Consider the following 10,361-nt stretch of genomic DNA (forward strand, 5'->3'; position numbering starts at 1 on the left):
TAATGTCTTTATCATGTAATCTTGCATCTGTTTATTTTATTGTTTATTTACTTATTTTTGTTTCATTCATTTTAAAAAATATATTATTTGCTTCTGTTTTAGTTTTTGCATTGTTTATCTTTCTGTAACTCGTTTCTTCTTCTTTGTAACTGTGCATTGTATTGCTGTTTGATATTAATAAAAAATAAAAAATTGTGACTGTAACGCTTAACAACGTTACCTCAATGTAACTTTGAAATAAGGTTATGGTCATATAGCCAACACGGTATGATACATCACAATAACAACAGCGAGAGTCAATTTGTTAATATTTAAACAGTATTTATTTTAAATAAATATTTTATTGTAATTCTTTTTGTTCTATATTTTATCTATGCACATTCTGATATTAACAAGGATAATGTTGCTTCTTAAACTATCAAAGTAAGAAAATATTTAAGTCCAAATTATTCAGCAAAAGAAAAATATTCACAAAGGTGCAGGAAAATGCTAAAGAACACTTCACATTTTGTGTAATTTTTAGTCATTTTGTGTCTTTTTTAAGTCATTTTGAGTCTTTTTGTGTCTCTTTTGGTCATTTTGTGTCTTTTTTTTGTAATTTTGTTTCAATTAGTCCAACATAAAATATGATTTTGAATCTTTTTTTTTAACTTCCAAAACACTATCATGCCCAATAAAGAATTTTAAATGTTGCAAATGTGAACAAAGGTTGCAAATATAACATCTATTTTTTTAACGGACATAATAGCCAAAGATTTCAGAGGGTTAAAGTGCTCGGGTAAAAGTGTATTCGAAGAGCCTACGGGGGAAAAAAACTACAATTCCCACCAGGAAAGCCTAGTTTATGATTGACAGCCTCACTGTCCAATCATAGATTCAGAAACATTGAGACTACCGCATTGGGCGGGGCTTCGTTTCACAAGAATGGAGGCGATCGGCGGGCAAACGTTTCATTTCACGCATTGACATGAAATTTCCCACGGACACTTTTCATACTTTTGTATTTCCACGCCACAGATGGTGACAAGGGGCTAACGTAAAGACGTACGCCTGTGCGAACGAAGAGTGAGGACTACACGAGGGATTGTCCAACGAGAGTAAATGAGAGGTAAAGGGAAAGAAGGGCCCGCTGTCGTAGCCGGAGAGCTTCGGGGAAAAGTGGGTAGCGCCGCCTGACGGACCGCCAGACGAACCGGGGAGCCGCTGTCAGGAAACCGCGGTGCCGAGAAACAGGTCTGCAATATCGGAGGGAGCGCCGCCAACAGCTCTCCATATGCCATCACACACTGTAAACAAAGATATGAATCACATTTGTGAGGGAGATCAGGCAGTGATTAGTGAGGTACTGATGGTGGTTGTATTGTAGCATTAGAGGGCCTTCATTTCGCTATCGGCTGAAAATTGCGATGTTTGTTCGCGAGATTGTTCCATAATATCTGTGTAAACACTGCTGGGTCAGTTTATTGTACACACCATTATTAAATGCTGTTCGCGTTGTGTGAAAGAAACACTGAAATTATATATTAATTAGTTTATGGCTGCTGCATAACTGCTGATTTAACCCTCTGGGGTCTGAACCTATTTTGGCCGTTTTTTAATACTTTTGGTATCGATTTTTTCTTCACCTATATGATCTGACAATTTTTTCCTACTTTATCAACATATTGAGCCCAAAAATCATGAAATCCGAGTTGAAAAATTATACTATTTACTCCAATAAAAAACAAAAATATGCTAAATGAACTGTTTTGGAACTTGAAAACATAGGATACAAATATAAACATATAAAAAGGTAAAATTTTAATATAACAAAACTATATACAAAAAAGTTCCATAAAAACATGTATATTTATAGCCTTTTTTCCCCTTGTTAGCTGCAACGCTTCAAAACAAACTACGTGCAAAATTACACAGAGAGCTACACCAACGCTCAAATATTTCAGTACTATCAAAATTAAAACTATCATATCTTTGGTTTTACATGACCTAGGGATGTCAAACAAAATTGGGAGAAAGTTTCAAGTCTGTACTTTGGAGTGAAGTTGATAGCAACGCTCCATGTGACCTAGTTTTTTTGTTAAACGTCACATGATCTAATCAGGAGGGCACTATCATAGACCCCAGAGGGTTAATAATCATGCTATTATTTTTTTGTTTACTACAGGTGTGCTTACACTCGCCTTCTGGATGGCAAAAATAGTCTTCATTCATTGGACACAGCACTGGAGTTTCAAAACCCGATCACCTGTCACACATCATCTTCCATGATTGACACTTGCAACCAACATAAGACACACTTTAATACACACAAACGCAGCGAGTAGCAGCATGGCAGAGCAGCAGCAACAGGAGGAGGCAGAGGGTGTGTATGTGGAGCACCAGTATATGTGCAGTGAGTGCCACCAGCTCTTCAACACCCTCGAGGAAGTACTGATCCACCAGCAGATCCACACTGGCCAAGAGGGAGATGGAGAAGGGGAGATCATGGCCATCCAGAGCATCTCAGACATGGAGCACACTCAGCAGTATCAGTGTCTGGAGTGTGGGGCCCTCCTTGTAAACCCAGAGGAACTGCTGCAGCACCAGGAGATGCACATGAGAGAGGCGGGGATGGAGGTGGAGCAGCAGGGTGAGAGAACTGTGTGTATTTTGAGCATGCAAGATAGTCTATGCATGATGCAACTCTGTGGACATTTTTCTCCCTTTTAGTCATAATAAGACTACAAAACAACACTAACTGTCTGTGTGTGTGACTGTTCCCCAGAGCTGTGTGAGATTCTGGAGACAGAGGTAGGGTCAGACGGACAGGTCCCGGGACCCGTTCAGTACCAGTGTCTGGACTGTCTGGCTCTTTTTGACTCCCCTGACTCGTGGCTGGAGCACCGGCGGACCCACAGCAGGAGCAGCACACACAGTACCACAGACACAGTGGTAAGGGAGACTTGTTTAATTTACAAATAACTATCAAACATTTTTGACAGGCATTAAAAACAACTCTGTAGAAATAGTCAGTCTTCTTGCTGATCGTCTTCTAGTTCATATGGAGGCATCAGTATTGACACTGATTGAGTTTCATAACCCATTAAAAACTCCATGTCGCTGCTTTAATGAACCGACTGGTGCAGTTCTTTAACAAACATTTCAACTGTTGGTGCCACACCCTTTTGGAGACACAGTAAGAATTAGTTTGTTAAAATAATTTGCTTGCGGAATTGAAAGTAGTTGTATCGTGTTATTGCACTGTAACAACGATAAATAAAGCATGCATATTGGGCTACAGTCTGTAATGAAGTAGGTTTTATTCTGCAGGCTCATTCACATGCTCAATTTATGTGAAGTGTGAATTGCATTGTCATCTTTACTGGGAGTTTTGTCCGACACAATCAAAGTAGAGTCTGTGTGCACTTGATAATACTGGCTCAGATCTCATTACAGAGTGAAGCAGACAACGGAATAACTGTAAATTTGAGCAGTAAATCTGTTAACAGCTGTAATTTACTCATAAACTTTCTTCTTTGCTGAGTCACTGACGTGCACAGCTCAACATCTCAGCATTGTGGAGACACTTGGCAGCTTCCGACTTTGCATTCATTTCATTTGGGTCATTTGGGTCTCTGGAGTGCATTCAAACGGCTTCAAAGTGAAACATTTATCTCAGCCACTCTCTGGGTTGTGTAGGCCAGCACGGACTGGTCTGCTGCAACTGCACTGTAATTCTAGAAAATACTAGTTTGAATGGGTGTGAGGCCAAACAGCTGACATCTAGTCTGCAAATAATCTGATAAAAGACTTTAATGGGAGTGACAGCACTGACTCCTTTACATCTTTGCTCTTCTAAATGAAAAGGCAACTATCAAACATTGCTTTCTGAATATAAAAACGTTATGTTTTTTTTTTGCCCTTGTAACAGGAGTATGTGCTACAGCCTGATGGCACTGTCACTCCGCTCAACACTGTACAGAACTACGTGCTGAGCGAGCAGCAGGCTGGGGAGATCTTGGCACAGGTATTTAAGTCTGTAAACACTTCACAACACAGGGATTAAATGAAGATGAAGGGTTTTAAGGCTCGTACATTTTTGTATGTGTATCTTCCAGGTTCTTGCTCAGCAGCAGCAGCAGCAGCAGACGCAGCAACAACACAGGAAACGTCAGTCTGTGTCCAAACAGGCTGCACACTCTCGTTCCGCCCTGATGCCTCCGGTGACAGCGACCCCCGGCTCCGCCACCATGCACCTGCAGATTCTCACAGCTCAAGCTCTGGCGGACAACTCCACCAGCCCCAGCCAGCGCCGCTCCAAGCTGCCCCCCCTGTTGCCCGCTGTGGGCCGAAGCTCCTCTGGAAAGCTGGGGGTGCTGGAGAACGGCGTCCAGAGACTGGAGTTAAGGCTGGCCCCCGGGGTCCAGGATGGCACCCAGCAGCAGCAGCAGCAGCCAACGGAGGTGGTGGTCATCCACCCTTATGAGTGCTCAGAGTGCTCCCTCCTCTTCCAGACCCCTGAGGACTTCCTCCAGCACCAGGGAGAGCACTTCCTGGGGCAGGACAAAGAGAGCGGGGAGCCAGGCGTCATGAGTGGCTTCGAGGAGGTGCGAGGGAGGGAAGAGACTGCAGAGAAGGTGGAGGACATCAGGATCAGAGTGGCGGAGAAGAAGGCGGCGGCAGCAGCGGTCTGGGTCAAGCCTCAACAATGTGACCTCTGCAGCCGCACCTTCACCTCCGTTAACCGGCTGGCTGCCCACAAGCGTGTGCACGAGCAGGGCACGCACGAATGTCCAGAGTGTGGAAAGGTGTTCAAGAAGGCGACGTCAATGCAAACGCACATGCGCACACACTCGGGCGTGGCCAGGTACCTGTGTGTGGACTGTGGCAATGGCTTCACCACTGAGATGACTCTCATCGTGCACAGGTAAACACCACAGCCGCCTGCAAGACTGTGAGGGACAAACCGCTGATATCAACTTTGATAATAATTAGGGCCGGGACTTTAACGCGTTAATTAAGATTAATTAATTACACAAAAATTAACGCATTTTAATCACACTTATTTTTGCACCGCGGAGCGTTTCTCACTGGATGTGTTTCAGGTGGACCGATTATACTGGAGCACCAACTAGCGTTCATGAGTTCAGACAACAACAAACCACAGTGAACATGAAGGAAGAAGCTGATGAGACGCTTTGGTTGGCCCCGTGGATGATGGGACATTTAGTTACAAAAAACCAACGGATGGAAGCGTCGATAAGTAATAATAATAGTCAGGGTTTCCAGTGTTCTGAATGTACTTGAAAGTATTGTGTTTTACTTTAAAAACCAAAGTATTGTAGTTTACAGAAGGTCTACCTACCTATATGCTACCTGAATTGTACTATATTTTTCTAAATATGCTATTGCTACACTTAATGGCAAAAATTGCACTGGTCTGTTGGACTTGAACAAAAATAAAAAATATTTTTGTTGCTTAAGCTTATGTATTCAGTCATTATTCAATGGTATACTAAAAATCCATGTGAGAAAAATTACTTCTCACTGTTCTCAGGTCAAATATATATATGCGATTAAAATGTGATTAATTTCGATTAATTAATTACAAAGCCTCTAATTAATTAGATTATTTTTCTTAATCGAGTCCCAGCCCTAATAATACATTTATTTATGTAGCACCTTTAAAAACAGCATTCACAAAGTGCTTTGAACAAGCATGAATAAAACTCATGCAAAAATAAGAAACCAATAATGAAGAAGACAAAAATACCACACAAGTTCAAAAGACCAACATCACGTGAATGCAAGTCTGAAAAAAATTTGTTTTGAGAAGTGACTTAAAAGAATTCACTGATTTTTAATTCTTTTTCTTGTCTTACAGGAAGTCCCACACTGCAGATCCCCTTCACAAGTGTCAGTTCTGCAACAAAACCTTCACCAACATGACCAAGTACCTCTACCACCGTAGAACCCACCTCAACCGTGACTCATCTGGCACACCCGCCCCTGTCTCCATGGTAGAAAAATAAACATATCCAGCTCCCCAATTCTGTAAACAACCTGAAGTTAGTATCAAGTTTCAGTATGACTTGTTTTTCCCTGCAGGTCTCAGCTCCAATAAGAGCATCTCTCTCTGCTCTTGCCGTCATACAGAGAGCAAGAGAGAAGAATTCTCACACTGAAATGGCGAAGATGAACCTGATGGCCCCTCTCACGGAGGATGAGATGGAAAAATTGGGGGAAGATTCGATACAAAGTTCTCAGAGCAAAGAGGAAGGAGGTGAGGAGGAGAAGCAGGGAGAGGACAACAGCATGGAGGTGTCTGCCCCATCTGAAGGCAGCACCAGCGAACCCCAGCAGGAGGAGGATTCCTCCAAGTCTGGCTTAGGTACAAACCCTGCTCCCCCGGGTGATGCTGGTGGAGGAGCTGAAGCTGCGTCATCAGACAAAGGATCTTTTTCTTGTCGTTCATGCTCCAAAACCTTTCCCTCCCAGCTGCAGCTTGTTCACCATCGACGCAAGTCCCATGTCCCTGAGCGCAGCTTTGTTTGTGGCATCTGCGGCAAGTCTTTCAAGAAGCAGATCCACGTGCGAAACCACATACGCACTCACACCGGCGAGCGGCCCTTCCAGTGTTCTGACTGCGGCAAAACCTTCTCGTCTCTCGCCAATCTGATGAGACACAATCTCATCCACTCCGGCGTGCGACCGTACCGCTGTGACGTCTGCCACCGCACGTTCTCACAGTCCTCCAACCTCCGTCAGCACAGCCTGCTCCATTCCAACGCTGCCACACTCTGCTGCCCAGACTGCCCCGCCACCTTCCGCTGGCCCACCAAGCTGGCAGCGCATCGCTACACGCAACATCCCGGGGCTCCGGCGCCTTTCCCATGTCCCCACTGTGAGGCTGGCTTCCTGACCAGGAGGCAACGAGACAACCACTGTCTGGAGCAGCACCCCACTCTGGTGCAGGCTGCTGGTCCCGGGACCGAAGTGGGTAAACACACGGACAACCAAGCAGAGTTGGGCAAAAATCTGACCTCTGAGCCCTCCACCTCAAACACAGCAGAGACCAAATCAGGGGATTCGACCAGTGTTGTGCGTGGGGTTCTAGACTGTAACATTTGTGGAAAGAAGCTTAACTCTCCCGCCAACCTGCGGCTTCACAGACTGAGCCACTTCGCCCTCGGCCCCGGGAGGCCGATGTGCACCACCGGGAAGCGGCCCAAAGCCCACCAGTGTCCCATCTGTGGCAAACTGTTTGTGTCTTCCTCCGGAGTTGCACTTCACCAGCGAGTCCACACCGGTGAGCGCCCTTTTCCCTGCCAAGTGTGCGGCAAGCGCTTCCGTCAGAACACACACCTGCGAGAGCACCTGCGCACACACTCGGGTGAACGGCCTTTTCGCTGCGAAGTGTGCGGGAAGGGCTTCATCCAGAGCATGCACCTGGCCGAACACCGGCGGACACACACAGGCGAACGGCCTCATGTTTGTCCACAGTGTGGCAAAGCCTTCAAGACGTTCTCCAACCTGAGGAACCACAAAAAGACGCACGCCAGGCAGCAGAGGCTGGACGAAGAGGCTGCTGTCCAAGCTGCAATAGAGACGAGCTCTGCTGTGGCGGTGGTGGACGCCTCGGCGGTGGAACTGGCTAACGGGCAGCCTCAACTCATCCAGATCCAAACCTCAGATCTTCAACAGGTCAGAATGGATTTCTTACTAGTTTAGCACAATTTTTTTAAAAGTTGTTTTCACTTTAAACAGTTAAAATTAGTGAGAGAATTACATTTAACAAGCACCTTTGTGTAACTAAGTACATTTTCTCAGGTACTCTACTTTAGTACACTACATTTAGCTGTCAGCGTTAGTTGCCTTTCAGGTCAAGAGGAGCATGAAGAAATATGATTATTTAAAATGATTACACAAGTAGGCCTGTAACGATCACACATTTTTTAGGACGATATATTTTACCAGAAACTATCACAATGAACGATAGTATTGTTGCATCGATGTCGTTTTAGTTTTATAACGATATTAGAGCATTATAAGTACATCCTTTTCCACAGCAATGAACTTTTAAATCTTGAGAATATTAAACATTGGAATTGTAATGTGGAAAAGAAATATTAAAATATCCTAGATAAATAAAACAAATAAATAAAATACAACCAAAACAAATAAAATAGAATTTCAGACTCTGTTAACAAAACATTGCAATGAGATAATCATTTATTATATTGTTTACTTATTAAAATAACATATAAACAGTTGGAATGGCTGCTTGGGAAATAGTTTTTTTGGCAATTCATACTGCCTGTTAAACATTTGCAGCATTACTTTAAACACAACACAAAAAAGCACAAAAGTCACGCATGTAAAGGACAATATATTGAGTCCAGAAAAAACTGTTGTGTCAATTTTTGATATATCGAACGATAAGTCGATATAGTAATTATCGTGACAGGCCTATACACATATTTATAAATGAAGCCACATGAAAGTAATTTATTAAAATATTAAGTGGTTAAAATTAAAATGCTTTTTACATTAATGCAATAAAAAATTATAATACAATAATCTTTGGAATGTAGCCTATATAACAATCTACATAACGAGTACTTTTACTTTTGATACATTAAGTACATTTTGATGCTGATACTTTTGTACTTTTACTTGTATTGGAGTAACTCTGCAATGAGGTATCGGTACTTTACTGCAGTTAGGGATCTGAACAGTTCTTCCACCAGTTTTGGATTTTTCATTAGTTTTAATTTCGTAGTGATTTTTTGTTTTCAAATTAATTTAGTTTTAATTAGTGTTTAGAGTGTGTTTGCTAGTTTTAATTAGTTTTTATTTTTTGTAAAATGCTTAGTTTTAGTTTAGTTTTTATTAGTTTTGGTGTTAGTTTTTTTGTAATGGGCTGTGTTGGGTTCCAGATTAAAAAAAGTCTTTATTGCCTTTATTTGCTTTGGCTTATCCATCTCAGCCCCAATAAGTTTATTAAGTCATAAAACCAGATAGATGAAATAGATTTCATATCCACCAAAAAGGTTTACGTATGAGAAAAGTTGACAAAGACGAAAACTAATTACATTTTCACTATAATTTTAATTAGTTTTGTAACCACAAAATACAGTTTCAGTTAGTTATCGTTTTACAAAAAAATCGTTATTTTTATTTCAATTAACGAAAATGTTTTTTCAATTCTAGTTTTCGTTATTTCGTTAGTTTTCGTTAACTATAATGACCTTGCTCTGCTGTTAGTTGAACTCATTGTTTCTTCCTGTCAGACGCAGGGCCATCCTACCATCATGTGTAATGAGTTTGGGGAGACGATCGCCATCATTGAGACCAGCGAGGGAGGAGCGCTGCCTCTGGAGCAGGCCCTGGAGATCTATCACACAGCTTTGGAGAACGGTCTCGCCATGGACACAGTCGCTGTGGACGGACTGCAGCTCCTCTGAGGACAAACAAATAATTTATTCTGCCGGATTGTTGAGCTAACTAGAGACTAACTGACTACTGAGAGGTTGAGGGTTAAGTAACTGGACAGAAATGCTGTAAAATGTCAAAATTTATATAAAGTTTAGCAACCAGACCAAAGTAATAAATCTTACTTCTATTACAAAGCTGTGAGAGGGATCAGTATTGAAGTTTGTTGACATAATGAAGAATAACATTAAGGATATGGCATTCATTATGAATACGGACCATTGGTTGTGCCTCAGATGACGTGTTTGGTTTATTTTATCATTTATATGAAATGGATGTGATTTTTCCTGTTTAAAAGTGTGGTCGTGCTGTTGAAAAAAGCTGGAATCAATAAATGTTTTTTCAAGGTGATAAACATTTGTGACACATGCTCCCATTCAACACAAACACATATTAAAGTTCACTTACCTGGAGTCACCTGTGGCCTGTCGGGATAATGACTTCATTTTTAGGAGCTTCTGTTACATTTAAAATGTGTGGCAAATAGAGATCCTTCATTATAGATATACTTGAACCACAGTATGTTGTATCTCTGCATAAAGCAGCTAGAAGAGCACCACGGCCTCCTGTTGTAAAGATCCCAGTCTGGCTAGTACGTGCATTTGCTTTTTTGTAGCAAGTGAAATAAAGATGCAACTTATTTTTAATACTTCTTTCCGTTTTTAAACAGCCGTTTGCAGAATGCACAGCGATTAGGTATCTTTTTCTATTTATTACTATGTAACAACTGTAATATAACAATGGCGAAACACAGTAAACTTTGTTAGCCACCAACATCAATTTATAGATTGATGTAAAGCCATATTTCACAATGTATTTCATAAATAAAAAATTATTTCATACCTGTCCAGGAGGAAGCGGGACAATTTATTATCAGTTCAGAAACC

General features: G+C 41.8%; 1 protein-coding gene across 4 annotated transcripts; it reads left to right on the forward strand.

The window, feature by feature from the left end:
- Positions 1-930: 930 nt before the first annotated feature.
- On the forward strand, positions 931-9,829 carry znf526 (zinc finger protein 526). Of its 4 annotated transcripts, none has more exons than XM_059338645.1 (8): positions 931-1,233; positions 2,165-2,629; positions 2,765-2,931; positions 3,911-4,006; positions 4,098-4,906; positions 5,864-5,999; positions 6,088-7,683; positions 9,273-9,829. In XM_059338645.1, exons 2-8 carry the CDS (start codon positions 2,329-2,331, stop codon positions 9,444-9,446), a joined length of 3,279 nt encoding a protein of 1,092 aa, XP_059194628.1. In that variant the 5' UTR covers positions 931-1,233; positions 2,165-2,328; the 3' UTR covers positions 9,447-9,829. The 4 variants fall into 4 exon arrangements, with proteins under 4 accessions (XP_059194628.1, XP_059194631.1, XP_059194629.1 ...); XM_059338648.1 differs by having other exon boundaries at positions 9,279-9,829; XM_059338646.1 differs by having other exon boundaries at positions 931-1,108.
- Positions 9,830-10,361: the final 532 nt, after the last annotated feature.

Source organism: Centropristis striata, chromosome 8 (genome assembly GCF_030273125.1).
Source record: "Centropristis striata isolate RG_2023a ecotype Rhode Island chromosome 8, C.striata_1.0, whole genome shotgun sequence".
NCBI classification, from domain to species: Eukaryota; Metazoa; Chordata; class Actinopteri; order Perciformes; family Serranidae; genus Centropristis; species Centropristis striata.